The sequence below is a fragment of the Tenebrio molitor genome, chromosome 1 (genome assembly GCF_963966145.1).
Source record: "Tenebrio molitor chromosome 1, icTenMoli1.1, whole genome shotgun sequence".
Lineage (NCBI taxonomy): Eukaryota > Metazoa > Arthropoda > Insecta > Coleoptera > Tenebrionidae > Tenebrio > Tenebrio molitor.
Window position 1 is genome coordinate 29,199,819 of NC_091046.1, and position 19,862 is coordinate 29,219,680.

At 33.5% G+C, this 19,862-nt stretch overlaps 1 protein-coding gene across 3 annotated transcripts; it reads left to right on the plus strand.

Annotated features, from left to right (window-relative positions):
- The first annotated feature begins 4,699 nt into the window (after positions 1–4,699).
- Positions 4,700–19,774, plus strand: wde (windei). 3 transcript variants are annotated; one of them, XM_069036728.1, is made up of 6 exons: positions 4,700–4,876; positions 11,211–11,369; positions 11,449–12,612; positions 17,569–18,173; positions 18,658–19,126; positions 19,183–19,774. In XM_069036728.1, the coding sequence occupies exons 2-6, from the start codon at positions 11,213–11,215 to the stop codon at positions 19,674–19,676; spliced, it is 2,889 nt and encodes a 962-aa protein (XP_068892829.1). In that variant the 5' UTR covers positions 4,700–4,876; positions 11,211–11,212; the 3' UTR covers positions 19,677–19,774. The 3 variants fall into 3 exon arrangements, with proteins under 3 accessions (XP_068892829.1, XP_068892837.1, XP_068892845.1); XM_069036736.1 differs by lacking the exon at positions 4,700–4,876 and adding an exon at positions 9,272–9,421; XM_069036744.1 differs by lacking the exon at positions 4,700–4,876 and adding an exon at positions 9,287–9,406.
- Positions 19,775–19,862: the final 88 nt, after the last annotated feature.

Sequence of the window (19,862 nt, forward strand, 5' to 3'; positions counted from 1 at the left end):
CCCATAGGGGACGCTGTCCAACGACGCATTCAACACCGCCTGCTCTGATATGGCCATCTTGGTTGCGCGCTCTTTCGTCTGGGCTTTCAAAGAGACCACCTGTGGCAGTTTTTTAATTTAACGTACCAACAAAATATCAAATGTTATATTAAGTTTCAATAAACTCCTTCAACTTGTTACATTTGTTACAAGTTAAATTTTTTTAACTAAAATTAGTCATTTTCTCAAAAAAATTGTTATGTAAGGTATCAATTTTTTTCACTAGTCGTTTAAGTAGTAGGAAGGTCTACCAGAAAAAGATAAAAAAAAAGTGGGGCTTGTCATTAAAAAAAATTATTGATGACGTCATTATTAGGATATGACAAGCTGTCAACATAAATAACGTACTGTACAATATGCAGTTTTTAAAAACAAAGTTGACCGGTTCGAGAATTTTTCTCAGATATTAATATGTACAATCGCGGCCATCCAAAAGTGAACGATAGCTTACGAAAATTTACGTATTTTTCGTTAGATTAAATCAGACTGTATTCATTGGCGTTCGTGCAGCAGGCGTTACTATTTTAATAATAAAAAGTTGTAATAATAAAAATGAGACTGAGAAGTAATTAATACATTATTAAAGTGAAAGTAAGCTTTAGTAAAGAAACCTTCTTCGGGCTTTGCAATAGCCCTAGCTGTCTGCATCGGAGTGAGATGTGGCATTAAAAAAAATAGTTTCAATAATTTTTTTATCGCTAGTGTCAAACTTTGACATTTTAGGACGCCTATGATTTAAAGTAAAAATCAAATCATTAAAAAAAACGTTCACTTTTGGATGGCCGCGATAGTACTTACAGTTTATCGAATTTATTCCGAACTTTACGAATGCACTGTATGTATCCCAATAGCCTGCAAAAATATTTCATTTTTGTTGTATATATGGAAATGAGAGAGAAAAATCAAAGCCATGTTGCTGTACGTTATTTGAGGTAAAATGGACATCAAATTACTACTTGGAAATGCTGTAAATAATGAAGAAAATAACTGCAAACCTGATCACAATCCTTCAGAATTATTATGCCACTGGCTAGTAAAAGACAACTAAATCTTTTTTAAGATAAATGAGATCAAAGCTGCACCTTTTGAGCCCCTATATTTTCAAATCTAAGAGGTATAGAATTTTTTAATTATTTTTCTCATTATTTTCTAACAAGAGTTGACATTTCCCCATTGAGCTGTTCCACCAAGTATATTTGTAACACTTCCTATATTTTGAATTTGTGCACGAAACACGCAAATCAGCGCTATTCATTTTAATATTAGTATGTAGTTGTACATCTTTCAATATGTGTATAAATTTTAAAATATCTGGATGTGGAAGGTAGAAACTTCATTTATTGTATTCATCCACTTCCTGAAGATTTTCTCAAATTTCGGAATCTCTCTAACTTCACAAAACCTTCAGGTTATACTAAGAATAGCAAGATGAAAAGATACGAGTATGTACATGTTCGAGTTGGAATAGGCATAGAAATGATGCAGCTTACATTCACTAAATGGTTAGACAATAGGCAATAAGTACACCTGCCTGTTTACCGTTAAAGGTACAGTTTAATATCATAATCTCTCATTTGCGTGCAAATGCAATCGTGTGCAATCCTGTTCCTGTACCTTTTGGGGGCGTCAAATGTGTATCAAAGAGTAAACTGACCGCGGCGGGCAACTGACCAACACCCGAAGTTTTGAGACTCTATTCGGACTCTCCGAACATTTTCATGATTTTAATTTTTCCATCCCATATCGTTTCCCCGTAATGATATCATCGCCCTTTTATTCTAATGAAAATCCTCCCTTTTTGCAGATTTGGATACATTTATGGAATTCTGATTACCGCTTGTGGTAAATTCATTTAGAATGTTTTTTTTTATGAAACTGATGCAATTCTAAATTCAATCTGAGGACGAATCGCAGTACGTATAGTAACTCCATTTTTTATACCAAATAATCTACAAAAGAAGAGATAAGGAACGGCAATGAAAAATAAAATTTCTGAAAATGTGCATTAATTTTTTTTTTTGTAGACACATGTTCTCTAACGAATAACAATTGGACACTAGTCTTGTATAGATTCAAATAAACGAAAATGTTTTAAAATTACATTTTTTATTAATCGGGCATTTTATTGCTAGTAATTTATACTTCGTTCGCTAGAATACCTATTATGCAAATTTTACAAAAATCGGTCCATAAATAAGAGAAATATAAGACCTGAAAGTCTTAGGTAGGACACCCGGTATGTCACTTGCCAATTTTAACTTTTAAGTGAATTGATTTTTTTTAAATAGTTTAGAAATGTTGTTTCCATAGCCTCCTCTTATCTCTTGTTTTATTCATCATATTGTTTTTAGTCATTTGCCTCAGTCAGTTTCGAACGTTCCGCGTATACACCTACATAGTTGCGCATGCGCAGTAAGTGGCGATGATTTAGCTGCTCTTGTTACTTGTCAGATGTCAGATACAGCATACAACGCAATTGAAATGAATGGACGATAGTGTTTAAAAATATTTTCGACTGGTTGCATAAACACTTTTATCAGTTTGCAATCAACGGAACATCAGAACAGTCGGATTAAATTTGTTCATTGCCATCAGATAAATGAGAATGAATTTGAGAGTCAAATATAAGAATAAGAATTTGCCTTTTTCAGTTAGGGGTATCATGTAGATAGTTAGAATTCTTGACTATGAATTTGTTTTTAACAAATTCTGTGGTGTATCTATCGAGAATAAATTGTAAAGGAGGTTGAAAATATTAACTGTAAAAATAATAAATCCACGAAAAGTTGTTTTTAATAATTTTTATTTATTTAAATATTCATAGGGCCAGTTTGTAAAAATTTCGATTGGTTCAATTTGATCACGTGTTCAGTTAATCCCGCATTTGATTACGATTAACTTAATTTCGCTTCTGTAAACTGGCCCACAGACTTATAAAATAATTAAGTATTTCATATTGAAAATTATAGATGAATTAAATAAATAAATATTTCTTTGTTTTGACATTTTATAAGGCGATTTCTGAAAGAGAAAACAACTTGACCATCGATTACCCGACCGAGACGCTGACTTATTTAAAAGTCGATAACTCTAAATTAAATCGCCGTGGCAAAATTTCTTTAAAAATAGGCCTTTATTATTTTGCACATTAAAACGAAAATTTTAATTTTGTCACACTATTTTTTAGAATGTTAAAATAATTTAATTTAATAATATCTAGTAAGTTATTTTATAAATACAGTGCGTTCTGTCTAGTTAAGACACATTTAAAAGCGACTGACTTAATTACGAGGATTACAAAATAACTAAGGAAAATGCAAGATATTAAGTATTGTCTTATAAAAAGCACAATACTTAACGTGTTAAACTGAGAAAAAAATACAATTAGCGTGGACTATCATTCTCACGCCTCCATTGGTGATTAAAATAACTTCATACCACGTAAGTAGAATTTTATCCTATAAATCGAAATACATAAAGCACGTATTAGTTTTCTGGGATTGCTTTTGAGCATTCGGCACAAATGTCCTGATTATGGGACTATCCGCTGTATGATTCTGAGGTTCTTTCACAAAATATTGCTAGGAAATATTTTCTTGTTCATTTTCATATTTTTCGATACAAGCATTTAAGCAAATAAGGATACTGTTTTCTACTCTGCAACTCCTAGCGTGGACGCGTTGATTTTGACGCTTCGTCAGACCCTCCGACGAGGTGCACCGTAAAGGAGCAAAAGCCGCACTTCAGGCCAACTGGTTACTGGTTTCGCCCGCCAAATTGTACGGACAGGTGGGGAGTTTCGGATTCATTTCACACTACTGTTAAATTTTCAGATGTTTGACTGACATTAAATTCGCATGTTTCAAAAATAAGCAGTGACAGTTTGAAAAATCAATGTTATCTGTATCTGCCTCATGTTTTGCCTTTAAATAGAAGAATTAAACTTGCAGCAAAGTTTTGTTCAACCGAATGTTGTTTCACACTACATTATGATTGGTGTAAAGTTTGACTAAAAATAAAATAATGAATATTGTCATTGGGAGGCCAAACTTATTTCCTGTCTCATTCTCCATGTTAGCTGCTATGTTGGGAAAAAGCATATTCGAGCATGCGCGCTGAACACAATTTTTACTAGGTGCTGTAATTTCGATCAATTCCTGTCTTAAAGTAAAAAAAAATGTCACCCCCGCGGCTATCAGTATTGTTCATTATTAATAACATCTACACGATAGGCATATTGAAACTGTAATTTTATCGACTCGGTAAAGTTGAGTTAAAATTAAGTAATTAAACAGTTGTTTTTCGAATATGTACATGAAAAGAAAAAATAATGGTTAAGTTTTTTTACTACGTCATATATGACCATGTGTATCTTAAATTTTTAGTTACATCTAGTTTTTTCTGATGTGTCGTGGCTATATTGTTTTTAACTCCCGAACAATTGCCGACCTAGTAATAAGTAATAACGTACCACTTAGGTATGTACGTGGAGTAACATATCAGAATGTGCAAAAATACGTAAACGGTGTGGGGATACTAAAAATTACTTAATTTAAAACAGAAATTGACATCAAGTTGCTAAACATTCACCAGAACAGGGTACAAAAGCAGACGCGTACTGCTTGCGCCGTAGACGTAGAGCACGGTTGTAGCATGTTTGGCAACAACGCTCGGTTCACAGTCTTTCTCGACATTGCTTTTTATGACACAGTGGGTACGGAAACAGTCAAAGCGATAGTGGCGGCACTTAGTTAGTGTTTTATAAATTAAAAACATGTTCAAATCATAAACTTTATTGACACATGTCACAAATGCTGTCAGCTAATGAATTATTAAGGTAAGCCTATACATTTTTATCTTTAGTAATGTTAATATGGTGGCATGAAAACCATTCACGTGATTAAACCATCGATATTGTTGATACAATAAAAAATTTACCGCAAATAGAACTTAACATCCTATGTAATTTGAATGTTAGAAAGAGAAAGTGAGGTTATGTGAAATACTTTCAAAATGGCGACCAGCCAATAGGAGGGGGGAATAGAATCTTCACCCGAAGTTCTACGACCGATAACGAGCGTAGTCGAGTGAAGTACTTAGTATGTCTTGCGTTGTTAGATTTTTTTCGAAAGTCTAATAATGTAATGCGGTATTTACGTTCCTAACCCATAAATTTAGAGCAAAAATTAATGTAAAACTGGGTAGTGATTTCAAAAAAATGTTGAGATGTAACAGAGATGCCCATTTTCATTCGTTTTAGTTTTAATTTTTGGTATTGTGTAAAACAACCTTACATTTAATTTAGGTAATGTGTTTATCTTTTTAATGTTGGTAATAGTCAAAAGGGACGTTTTTTTTTTATAAAACTGAACTCCTAAGGTTTAGTTAAGTTTTTTTTTTATCGTTTGGTTATAATTTACTTTGGCATAAGTTGGAATTGAAGAATTTAATGTGCTTCAGAGTTCTTTCTGTTTACTTTGCAACTTAACCAATGGTAAGAAGTCAAATTTGCGTAGAAGATGTAATTTTTATATTTTGTCGGTAGACAATGTGTTATGAGATTGATTTTTCCGATTTATAGTTTTAATTGCTATCGTTTATTTCTGGAAAAATGTAGAAATTCATATTACATCATAAATTTACAGTCCTATTGCCATGACTTGTTTTTGTGAAAATTCTCATGCAACCTGATATTTATACATAAGAGTTTTCAAAAGTTAAAAGTATTCATTGTGGCCGCCATATTGTCGATGCCGAGTAAGTACTGTGTGTCTAGCTTATTTCGACGAGTTCATGTTGCGGCGGACAGGGGAGTTCGTTCGTTTACCTCTAACAGCGCTGCCAGTTTTACCGTGCGCAAACCTGGTAGAAAGTCAAAATAATTTAAGTGATGACGTTGATAGTCTAGAAAACATTTTGATATTTTCACGTGCAGTATATCAAAATTAATCACTGGTTACGATTTTTTTGAAAATTGGAATATAGTACGGACTCGATTCCATCTAATTGTAGTGACTACATGTAGTTCAAGGTCACAATGATATATCAACCTAATATGTAAGATCTAACAATTTACAGCGTTACATGGCAACTCTAAAATTTATGTATTCAGCTTCTTAAAAAAATTAAGTTTAATGACCATAACAGTATTGTGAGGAAGTCCAAAAGACTTTTTTTGTATGTTGTAGTAAATAGATGGTTTTCCCTAATAGCTAATCAAATTTCGTATACTGCGTGATTTTGCAAAATTTCAGAATGGAAAACGTGAGCAATTGATCACGTGATGGCGTGGTAAGGGATCAAAATTTTGACATCTAATGTCCAACAGAAACAGACGTGTTAATGACGCTTGAACCAAGTACCGTATTTGCGTGGAAACAATTTTAGGACGCGAAAAGTGTGGATTCCATACATTTTTTATTACAATATATATGTCAGAGTAACATAGGCACAGACATTTTATATTCCTTTTTTAATTTTACTGTAAAGAGACATATTACATGAGGTAAAATGAGATGTAGTTGTAGTGCGGCAAAACAGAATGTCTTACTCTAGCGTTTTCTTCAGGCGTACACCCCTACATTCAGCAAATGGACTCGACCAGTCTGGATGTGATTTTGGTCAATCACGACTAGGTACGGGTTATATTCTCACGAGTTACACTTTTTAATTCGGTTCTTGGTACTCGAACACTTTTTCCAACGAAGTTGAAAGTATGCCAAATTTAGATGTAAAAATCACAACACTAACAAATATGAAAATATCTATATGGCAAATAAAACAATTAAATGTTCTGACTTGTAGCCCAAAGGGAAAGATAAGCTAGTATTTACGAAAAAGAAAGCCACGAAAGTCGGAGTTTAACCATTTTATCTATTATATTTTATTTTAAACACAAAATACGACAATTTCACGAAGACCATTGGGATTTGTTTGGTAGTAAATTACGAGTAGATTATTTTCAGCAGCTATCTCAAACTTGGATACCTACACTAATATTATTTTTGCTGGACCTAAGAGTTTTCCATTCAGAATATTCCTTTAAAGGTACTAGGAAAGAGTACGATTTTAGATCAATATATTCATCGTATTTCCAACAGTGTTCATTGTTTGTTGTAATAATTTTTAATTTAGAATATCACATAAGAAGATTGCTAAAGTTTTAATTATTTTTCTATTTCCCAGACCGTCCGAGTTTCACAAAATGAAAAGAAATATAAAAATCTCTCGGCATTTGGTTCGGACGAGTCCATTATAATTATACAGGGGAGTTGCCGTAGCCTATTGCGTCCCAATTTGATATCAGCACGCGGTTAGCATAGTCGTAGCGCAACGTTACATTCACGTAACAATGAAATATGAAATACATACATAACAGTATTTTTGTTTATGTTGTGACTTTTAAATTAAATATGATTCCCAAGGTGGCAAAGTTCTTATGTACTTTTTGATCGTTTTTATTTTTGTTCCATCCAGAGAGTCGAATTACCCAGAAAATATATTCATTCACTTAAAACTTCATATTTCCAAAATGTGTGATGGAACAATTTTGTTTTAACGTAATAGGTATATGTCCCAAAAGAAACAATGTAGGTAGTTGGGTCTCAATTTTGATTATTAAACATATACCCTGCTTAAAAACTCTGGTATAGAGCCCGATTCTAGTTTCTCCAACGGACACCCCTCCAATGCACGACGCCCAAACTAATAGACCCGTCCTGTAATACTCCAAGAGAAGGATGCAGTCCGTAACCGTTTTATGTTATGCTATATTAGACGGGGTTAGAAAATCCCTGAAGATCTTTTAAAGATAAAGATGGTTTTAATTTCATCGTGATAATTTTTATTTGAAACAAAATATCTTACAAAACCAACAATTCTTATAGTTTTTTTTTAACTCATTGAACCAAAAAGGCCACTCAATGAATTGGATTCACGGTTGTCCTTGGCTGTTGATTTCCAATACAGTAGTTCTAAACTGATGAAAACTTATGAACAGTATTGGACAAACTCAAAACAGTGTTTACGGTGCTAATTCTTTTAATTCTGTAGCAAAGCAAATAGTTGTTAACACCAGAAAAACGAATAGATAACGTTATTATAGTAAAAAAAAAACTTTCTAGTGTTACTATATTTTGCAGTAATTTTACTTGATTCTACAGTATTTTTTATGTGTTTCGTTACTTTTTTGTATGTCAAATTAAACGGAATAATATTGTTTTAATCTGTTGCCAATTTGGTCACCTGAAACAGTCGAGAATCGAGAGAATATGAGGTCAACTGTGTGCGCATGCGCCTACGACCAATGCTTTTGTTCGACCTTCATCACATCTCTAACGATTTTTTCGTTTCGATGTTGCATTTCTCAAATCTTCTTATTTTGGTAAATTTTAGAGGGAGTTGTTTTTGACCATCATTTTCAAGATTGTGGCTTCCAATTCATTTTGCTGCAGTATTGATCAAGTGGTGCCTTTTTTCTCTTTACTAACAGATTAATTAGAATTGTTTACTTAAATTGGTACCACTTATATGTTTATCTTTGTTTGTTATTCATCTTTATCTATTAGTAACTATTTTTAGTGTTAATCAAAAATGTTTGAGGTTAAAAATACTTGACTAAATATAACGCGGTAGATTTTGCAAATTTAACCAGAGCAGAGAGGAAGCCACCACAGTAGGATAACTTTAAATTATTAATATGAATATAAAACTAAAATGACAAATTTCCGTAAGACTTTTGGGTTATTATGGAAAAACAAAAGACGATTGTGAGAAAAAATGCAGCCGCAATACGTAGAAATTCGTTGTACAATGCGAAACCACGTAAGTGACGAGCACTGCAGGTTTTGTAGCCGTGCGTCAAAGTTGGCCTGTTAAGTATCTATACCTCTCTCCGGTTCTTCACGGCTTGTTCTCGGACTTTTGCTTTTTGTTTCCATCCAAGAGTTTAAATATCGCTTGTAAATTAAGTTTTTAGAACTGAAAACATGTTTCCATTTTTCAAGATTTTATTTATATTAACCAATGGTTGTAATTGTAGTAATTGTATTAAAATATTGATCAAGTTGTCGATCATCCGATTTGTTCTCCTATTCGATTTGAAAGAAGGTATTTCATTAGAGATACCAAGAGACTGGAGAAGATTTTTAAAAGCATTTTGATTTTGCGGTCCAAGAACCAAGTTTATCCATGGTTGCGTTTGCGCAAGCGCAGTGAACGGATAAAAGTAGAATGCAGCATTGTAGAATATCGGATCTGCAGTCTCCTAGTCTCTATGTACACATTTCTCGACATCGTTCGGGTTTAGTGATGTAGCCACGAAAGAATTTCGGTTTTCTAACAAGTATCCGCTGCTCATTTCAACATGGTAACGTATAATGAGGTACATATTTATTTGGAATGGCAACCACGCAGTATAGTTACGTCGAGCTGACTATGTCCCATAATTTAGTTGCACGTGGTGGGGGGCAACCGTATGTTAAATAGAGTTGCATTGATAACAATGGCTCTTTAATAAAATAATCAGATTTTTTTTTGTACAAGTAGATTACCTTACTATTAAAATAAACAGTTGGGGTTCATGACGTTAATCTTTGTTATATGTATATAGGGTGTTCATTTAAATTTCCGGTCAAAGCTGACGTTGAAGAGTCGATTGTGAACGCGCTACGGATCATGGATCAGCTGTTTAAATATTACCGTTGTTTGTGTTTTTCCATGAGTGGTGTGTTCACAATCGACCGAAAATTTAAATGAGCACCCGATACATATATATTCAACGCTTGTTGTATATTCTTATGCAAAAATCGGTGAAAAACTAATAGATTATTTTAAGTCTTTTTAGTGCCATATATCTCATTAAAATCAAAATTGTTCGATTAAAATTTCGAATTTATTTTAACTTATAGGTACACAAACTTTTATTTTATTTTAAATGAAAAACGATTCAAGAGAGAAATGAATGTATAGTTATAGTAGCGGCCGGGCAAAATGTGAATCTGACTTCTTGATTTAAATTACTTTGGGCTGTATTTAAATAAAACTATAAGGGTTATCATTATGGACCTTTACAAATAGGGATGCTCCTTGTCGCACAGTGACGTCACTGCGCAAAGGAATTTATGCGTCCCATGAAACAACAAAGATGTTGACAGTTAGGTAAAATAATTTCCACGAATTAAACTAACAAAAACCAATGGAAATAAATGTAGCGGTCAACTGTTCTCTCACAATGCGCAGATCTCCTGGGCATATTTTCCATCTCTTATAAATGTAAAAGGCTCATTATGATTTAGGACAGGGATAAATTTTTGCCTGCCAGTACCTGTATACCTACCTGTAAAAAGGGGGACATACGTATTTATTTGTTAAATTCTGGATGTATTTATTTTTAAATTTCTGGGCATTCTTAAAAATGTTGAATATACGAAGAAAACAAAAATTTCTCGATCAAAAAAGTCGAACATGAATATAACTCTATGAAGTGGATAGTTTATTTATTAATGCTGGAGGTTGTTAATAATCGTAAATTACGAGATCCATCAGATAGTCATTAAAATCGTGACAATCATAAGAAGTTCATATTTAAGTAGAATGTATGAAAATCGAATTTATATCGTATATCACACTCCTTCGTCTTACTATCGGGTGTCCATTTAAATTTATCCTTGAAGTTGAAGAGTCGATTGTGAACGCACCACTCGTCAGTCTGCAGAGTAAAAACACAAACGACACAAACAGTGAGGTTAGATTTAAACAGCTGATCCGTGATCGGTAATCCTCTGGTAATCCGTAGTGCGATCACAATCGACTCTTCAACGCCTACTTTGAGGATAATTTTAAATGAACACCCGATATTTTACTACTTTATGTACTTACATACTTATCAGGGTGTTAGACGATGTTTCTAATTTTACGAGTTAAAGAAATCTGGTAGCATCGATTTTTACATCCATTAACTGCGCTTCACAATTTTTGGGTCTACCTAATAATAGATTACAGATAATAGTGATGATTGAAGAAAAATTGTCATGGTATGATATTTCGTAAATCTTGTCCGCAGAGATTGTTTAAAATGTCTAATTAGGTTTACTTCGGGTTTTATTTAAAAATCGCAAAGTTCAATTTAGTTCTTGACTTCAGTTCCTTTAGGGAGTTCTTTTTTGTTTTAGTTATGATGCCGTCTTTGGACCACTGTATCAGTAAGCCAGCAGACATGACCACATTAACAAATTCTTTGGAAGTTTTTGATACCTATAAACATCGAGAAGATAAAGATTCTGACGAAGAAAGCTTTCATCTACCGTTGGATGATGATGAGTCAGAAACAAGTGGGTATATTGTTTTTGAGTTACCTTAGATTTTTATAACAGGATTAGTTGCATTTTTAACACTTTATTTTTGTTTTAGAATCTCAAGATCCTATTAAAAACGGAAGTGGTAATGAAACAGAAGATGAAATTTTAAATAAATTTGATAGTACAAATGTCCCCTTGGAACAGATAGATTCTCAATTAGAAGACTGTCTTTTAAATGAGGATGAAGGAAAAAAGGAAAATAAAAGTGACATCGGCCTAAATGCACAAAATAAGGAAAGTTTTCCTGCAAACCGTGGTGTTAATGGTGAAACTTCCTCGGATAAAAATACAAGTGATACTAGTGACGGAAGGACCAAAACTAATGAGTGGGTGGATCGTGTTACTATCGGAAATGGTGACACAGTGGTTGACAACGCTGAAGCAGTTACGAGTGATGTTGCCTGCAATGATGTTCCTAATGTAGACCAAGAGGAAAAATTATACAGAACAAATGAGAGTGCTTGTGCAATAGATAGATCGAGTGGAAATTCAACTGCACAATTGGGACAGGAATCATCTAAATTAGATAAATCAAAGGACAGTGAAGAAATATCTGTGAAAATCAATGGCCAATTAGAAAGTTTTAATAAAAAAAGTCTTGACAGTGTCGAACAGAGTCATTTGTCGCCATCACACGAAAATACGTCAACGTACAATAATTTGGTAGAAAAGTGTGATAATTCTAACGATTCTTCAAAGAATCAAAACGAAGATTCAGAAGATTTATTTGACATTAGCATAATTAGAGATGCCGACGAAGATAATGCAGAAAGCGCATACAATGAAGCCCATGCTGAAGAAAATGAAGATTATGATAGAAATGATGACAAAGGGGAAGACGATTGTGTTAGTGATAAAGTTAATCACCTTGAAGAAGAGGAAGAAATGGACATTGACAAACACGAAGATCAGTTAAAAAGTGATGATGTAGATATTGAAGAGGGAAATTTGAAATTGGATTGTGAAGGTGTTAGAGATGCAGTTAGTGATGGGGAAAGTGATAATTGTAACAAGACTGACTTAGTGCAAATTAATAATAAAAGCCGCATGCAAGAAACCACTGATACATCAAATGCAACTACAGGAGGTATCACGGAATGTAGATTGGATGAAATTACAGGAGACCTAATTCCTGGTGATAGTTTGCAAGTTAATTGTAAACAAAACCTTGATCAAAAAGATACCCTTCAAGAAGGATCAGATCATGCTAGTGAAGGTAGGTGAAAAATAAGATTAAACTAGAATTTTTAACAATCTCACCAAGTTAATATATTTTTGCTATACCTATTGAAGTAGTGTTTTGATATCATCAAAGGAAGAATATTTGACCAGCGAGAGATTGGTTCACAAAAAATCACTAAATTATACGCAGAGAAAGTATTACCTAGCGCGCGTAAAATTTAAAATATACCGTTCAAGCAGTAACATTTTTTGCCCTGAAATTATGCTCTAATTAATGTATTCTAGTGCATTTTGTAGTGTTGGGTTACAAGCCTACAATTTAAAATCTCCCCATCTCTCGCTGGATGAAGTATATTAAGTATTTCTAGCGTTAATTTTTAACATTGAAGTGAATGAACCGTGATAAAAATAAAAAATAAAAATCATACACAAAAAAGTGCATAATTATACACAATAATATTTTTGGGAATAACAATTTTGGAATAAATGTTCTGAAATTCTCACCCCTCCGAGATGGAGAATGTTCAACGGTGGCATCTAACAGCCGCTACTATGATCTTGCGATATATTACAGTAAGTTATGAATTGTATAAGGGATTTTATAGGTTTAACTGCTAGTGCCACGTCAGTCTCTGAGATTTATTGATCACCTGTATCGTGTCTGTCGTGTCCAATTTTTTTAAATACTCATTCAAGTGCAGTAAATCTGAGCTAAAACCAACTGTGCAATGCTCTAACACTTTGTATCTATATTTTATGTTATCATAATGTAACAGGTTTCGATGCTATTGGGTCTCATGTTAAAATTGCGGTTTAATGTTAAAACACTTATTCAACGGCAATTCGATGACTCTGCGGTTGGCAAAAACAGCAAAAACAAATGTCAAATACGATTTTCCGATTTATCAGTGTTCTTTAACGATGTTTATAATTGAATTTCTTTTTTTTTTAAGAAAATATCGTTTTTATTGTTATACCTGTATTGCAATTCTTGAAACAGTAATATTTATTATATAAATCACCACAATTACTTGAAAGTTTTTTCGGGTTAGTTTTGAATGTTAACAAACATGGAAATTGGACCCCAAGAACTGAGAAGTATTGTAGCAGCAATTGTTTTTTTTTTTTTGGATATGACAAGCACCATTTTAAACTTATTTTATTAATTATAATCCTTGTTACTGTAAATTTATGGAAAACTTGTAAATAACTTCAATAATACATTAAAACTTATTACTTTGTGTATATTTTTTATTTAGAAATTTATGACAACGACGTAAATATGGAGGTATGATTGTTACATTGGTATATAGTCCTGAGTCTTTGTTTACATTTTTTCGTTAGTCTTTTGAAAAGCTGGCCAGATCTGCGCAGCGCGTGTCATTTGTAGTCGATATTTATCCTTTGATGTTCCTACTCTGTTGTACAGGAAACCAAAAGAAAAAAAATGCATTTATAAGTAGTTTTCGGTTGATGAAATAAATACGTTCTTTGAAAGTAGTAAATGAAGTGAAAATCCATATCCCACAAGACTTTATAAAGAATAGCACGCTATACAAATTCGTGTTAACATAGAAACCGTTAACTGATATGTATAGCATATTAAAAATACATAAAAATGTACAATTTTGCAATACTTCGCTTGTTAGAGCATTTACAATTCTTGTATTCAACACGTGCCGTATTTAGGTATAAGGAACCTCTTTGCCTTGAAATCGATTCTACTTTGTCATTTTGTATGTATTTACAAACTGATTCGCATAACTTTCCGACCCTAACGAATTTTGAACGCAGCCAGTAATACGTTATTCAGTTACATCTTGATATAACTTCGTCCAGCGAGAGATTGAAAGATTTTAAATTGTAGGCTTGTAACCCAACAATACAAAATGCAGTGGAATACATTAATTAGAGCATAATTTTAATTAAAAAATCTTACTGCTGGAAGGATATATTTCAAATTTTACGTGCGCTAAGTCCGGGTGAGCAACAATAACTGTTTCAGTTGGCAATAAAAAATGTACATGAAATTGGCAAGGCTATGAATTGTACTGTTGGGGACACGGAAAACTGGGCAGATGTGTCATTCAGTTGTCAAAATTTCTAAACCATACCTTAGCTACTCATAACCAAGTTGACAGTTTTTTTTTAAATATCAATTATAATGACGGTAAAGGTGCATTTACATTAACACTTTTTGAAATGACAATAACAGACTGCCCAGGATTCCATGTGCCTCATTGTACCTATTTCCATCTAAACGTCTTGGTTTTTGTAATATTTTATTAATAAAATGGTTTTCTCTTTGGGACATGACATAAAAGTCACCAAAAATGACCAGAATTTATTGCCAATCAAACAGTAATTGTTGCTCACACGGTACTACTTTCTATACGTAGAATTTAGTTATGTCAACCAATCTCTCGCTGGACAAACTACACCCCTTTATTTACTATGAAATCTGGACACTCCTGGCATTATTGACAATCATTTGACAATTCTTTTTTGGATAATTCTGAAATATTTTTTGTTCATTAAAATGTGTTTCCAATGATGAAAGGGTCGATATATGGTGAGTGTCTTAAATTGAAAAAAATGCTAAATATTGCCATTTTAAAATTTTATGTGTAATGAGACTTTTGTGAGGGATACAAAAGTTTAAAATTATTCGTGTTTTTGAATCAAGTTACGAATGAAAAACGTATTACTGGCTGCATTTAAACTTCGTCAGTTTCGGAAAGTTATCTGAAATTTGAAATTTACCATGAAAGGTTCATTTTTGTAATAGCATAAACATAACTGACATAACCAAAAATGGTTTTTAATGTCGTCTCAAGTTAAAAAATACTGTCAGTGCCAATTACGAGACAAAAAACACCAGTACTTTTCAATTGTTTCATTGCCAACAGACACTTCTTGGAAATGCAATGCAATGTACCTAAATAATGGTAAACGTGATCACAATCATTCAGAATTATTATATCACTGGCTAGTAAAAAACAAATACTCAAAATCTTTTTTAATATTTAAAATAAATGAGATCAAAGCTGCACTTTTTGAGACCCCATATCTTCAAATCTAAAAGATATAGAATTTATTATTTTTCTCAAATTTTCTACTAAGTTGACATTGCTCCATTGAGTTGTTCCGTGACTTTTGGGGCACCAGTATACACAGGAGATAACTATGAACATTTAGAATTAGCTACTAAAATTTAGTATGAATAATAATAATTGACGTTGATTATAACCAAGATTTAATACATAAGAAGGAATGTCAAAATATTCGTCTTATTGATTCTAAATCTTTATTTGAAAAATATACGTAGTGACTACGTATAATGCTACTAACAGGTAACAAGTAACTACAGTGTGGAACAAAATGATTATCATCTAGTTGGCTTTGGAATTTTTTCATATGTAAATTTTCCTGCACCGCTCTACTCTTTTTGAAGTAGCCATGTAGTTCTGTTAATAAATATCATCAATCAAATTGACAATTATTACAAATTTTGGATTGAATTAATAAACGATTAAAATGTACAGTCCCGGACAGAAAAAAGTAGGACAAGTTTTATTCAAAAATTAGATAAAATTGAGTTGAGTAAACCGGGCTTACTATAATAAATAAATAAATATTTTTATAGTAACCATAGAAATAGTAAACAGACTTACATTAGCGAAAAAACATTGTCCTACTGTTTTCTGTCCGCGACTGTATAGTTTAGGAACGAGAAATTAGAACTTTAGTTTCTTGACTTGCAATGGGTTTAGGGTAGGTTGTAAAGATTATGATATGGAAGATTTACGACAGTGGTCAGTTTTTGCCTGCTGACGAGCTAGTCTAGTATACCTGCTAGTTATTAAAAAGGGATGCCGAATATCGGCAAAATGCAGATTGTTTGTGCCTCCTGGAATGGAGTGCTCATAGTCGTAAATCTCCGTTATTATAATCTTTACAACCTACCCTAAACCCATTGCAAGTGAAGAAGCTAAAGTTCCAATTTCTCGTTCCCAAAGTATATACCATGCAAGAAAACATTCATTATTGAGGCGTATTTCCGATCTCATCCCTTTGTAATTGATCACATTTGGAATTTTGATGTATGTATATTTTGAGGTTGGGGTACTGCCTTCCTTTTTTCGTAGAACGGCGCATGGTATTTTTACAAGGGTAATGCAAAGGTAACTAGATGAAGATCATTTTATTCCACACTGTAGTGCTCCATATATCGATATCGGGCGTTTAAATGAAATCCTGGGCTGGAAAGGCGTTAGAAACCATCAGTTGTTTTGCTTTTTTAAAGTGTAAATTGACAGTTGTAATTAGAGCATGTTAACAGAATAACTAACGATTCCTATTCTCAAAGCAAAAAACGGCGGGAAATTCAAACATTATTACACTGTCCTAAATGGTTTACTTTTTTCAACGCCTACTCAGCCCAGGTTTTCATTTGAACGCATGAATTTAGTGAACACAGGTGCGTAACCATAGTGAAGGAAATAAAATAAATGTTTATTCAGGTGTATCTAGCAAGTTTCAATTAACCTCTAGCAAGCGTTTTACAATCAAATGTTTTAATATGGCCATAAGTGACAGCCGCAGAACTATCGACACCGTACATTTTCAATTATATTGTCAGTATCTAACACCAATTCTTTGGATTTTTATACATAATTTTGATTTATTTTTTCGTTAATATTGTTGCTCGATGACAATCTTAATCAAGTAGTCTGGTCTAATAGTATCAAAATGTTACTCCTATGATAACTTATGCATATTGGATTTTATAGTTTAGATCTTTAAATTTAGTTTAGTATTATCAATGTGACTGAAATAGTTGTGATAAAAAAGTGAATTTAATAGGTCGTACAAAGTTACAAAGTGTGGGTCATTCAGTACCTATATTTGCAAAGAAAGACTTACGCAAATCCTTCTGTATGTTAATGTTTAGATGCGAGAACGTTTACAGTTTAATATTATTCCATAGATTCCCAGAAGAGAAGATCCCTAAAAAGAACGATATTTGACGAAGGAGAAATCGGTGCTACAAAAAAATTGCGAACCGAACAAGTAGCGGATGTTGAAATTAAAGAAGTGGAAAAGCCAAAAGAAAAACTGCCATTAAAGACACTAGTGTCTTTATCAGATTTTATGAAACCTAAAAAAAACAGCAAAAGACTGACTATGCACGATTTGGAAGAATTTTGTGTACAAAAAATTTGTGAAGTAATAGTCCATAAAAGTGAATTAGGAGATGTTCATCATCAATTAAAATTGCAAGAGCAAATAATTGAAACAATGAGAAGGGAAATTCAGCAACTTACTAAACAAGCTCGCGACTTGGAAATCGTGAATAAAAAGTTAATGAATGATTTAAAACAACAAACAGCGACACAGAAGCCTCTTAACCCTCTCAAAATAACGAGATCTGTGGGTTTGCAAGTTAAGTTTACGCCACAATGTGAAGCCAATATGAAGAGAAGACAACCAAATGCCTCCATAACTACTCAGAAGGTTCAAATCCAACAGGCGGCACCCCCCAGAGGTCCTCGAAACATTCCAAACGCAGTCCCACCAGGTCCTAGTCGTCAGGTATGTCGTTAAATCTTAATCAAAATTTTCGCGGATATTTTTTGGTATATGACCAAAAATAGTCTAATAACTCAATTGGCAGAATTGTGCGGGGTAAATATGGGAAATTTTACTAATGAGCTTAGTGTTACTTTTAACTGAGCGAGTTTCCATGAAGTGTTGACCGTCCCTGCGTATGAGACCTAATACCTTCGGGTAGGACAGCTGGGAGCATCCCCAAGAGCGTTACCACGCCCCTGTATATGATGTATTAGAGTTTTAGAATTATGTACATGGTTTCTAAATAATTCAAGTGACAACTAGGCAAATCGTTGAAACTTACCTTCGTTTTCGTCTTAATATTGCCCATCTGTTACTATTATAATTATTATTACCACCGCTGACTCGGCATTCAGGCTGAACTTTGCATTACGGGTTTTGTTACCGAGTAGTAACTAGTAAATAGATAATTATGTGAAGCAATAACAATTATTGTTATTCACAGATAACGTCTCCGCAGAAGCCACAGCAGCAGATCGTAAAACCTAACACACCGTTGTTATCCCAGGCTTTACAAAACAGAAGAGTTGGTGTTAACGATTCCGCTAATAAAGTAACTCCGCAAGTAATGCGTACGAAACCCGCCGATCCCAAAAGTGGAGCGCCTTCGGCATCTGTGATCGATCTGACAGATGAAGACGATAAGAAAGATAAAAATAAGAACTCTGCCTTAAAGATGATTCCTCCGAAAAACATCACAGTTCCTTTAAGGACAAGTCCGTTGCGTGTTAACACAACACAAGGGATTAGACTAACCACTTCCCAAGGCAAGGTTTCACCAATTACTTCGGTGGTTACGTCTAGTGCGCCTCAAGTGATGTACGTTGTGCAGTCGTCGCCTCAAAATGTTCTCACATCCCCGTTAGGATCTAAAGCAGTGGTCGTAAACTTTCAGTCGGCTAATGGTGTGTTAAGTATGTTATTGTGTATATTGCTTGTAAAGATATATTAATTTTAAAATTTATTGCAGCATCAGCATTGAATGGTTCCGCAGTATCTGTTATTCCTAAACAATCGAACACCATTCAGTTGAAAACGGTTGCACCTGCTAAAACGCTAGCGAATAATAAATTAGTTAAAATGCCTAGTAAACATCCTGCCCCTTTACCTTCTCCACCGGTTGTTAGGATAAACCCGGACAAACCCCTCAAGCCGATTCCACCTAAACCACATTTGACTATAAGAAAAACAGACACCGGTATAATTCTTCAGTGGAAAATGCCATACGAATTAGATATGTATGAAATAATAGCAAGTTATCAATTGTATGCATATCAAGAGACTAGCGCGCTACCTAGTACAGATATGTGGAGGAAAGTTGGTGACGTGAAAGCGCTTGCTCTTCCTATGGCTTGCACTTTAACTCAGTTTGCTGATAAAAACAAATATTACTTTGCGGTACGTCCTGTCGATATTCATAAGAGAATCGGTATGTTTAGTGATCCAGAAGAAATCTCTTTGTAAATATACAAGCCCTGTAGTTAGGTAGCATTCAATCATGTTTCATTTGATATTTAATAATTTATGTTTATAATGTGCATTAAATAACTTATAAAGTAGAATATTTGTGTTTTATTGATAATTCCATAACAAGAGTTACGTAAACCGATGACTTGTTTATGAGGTGAGGGGGGACAAAAATATAACAAG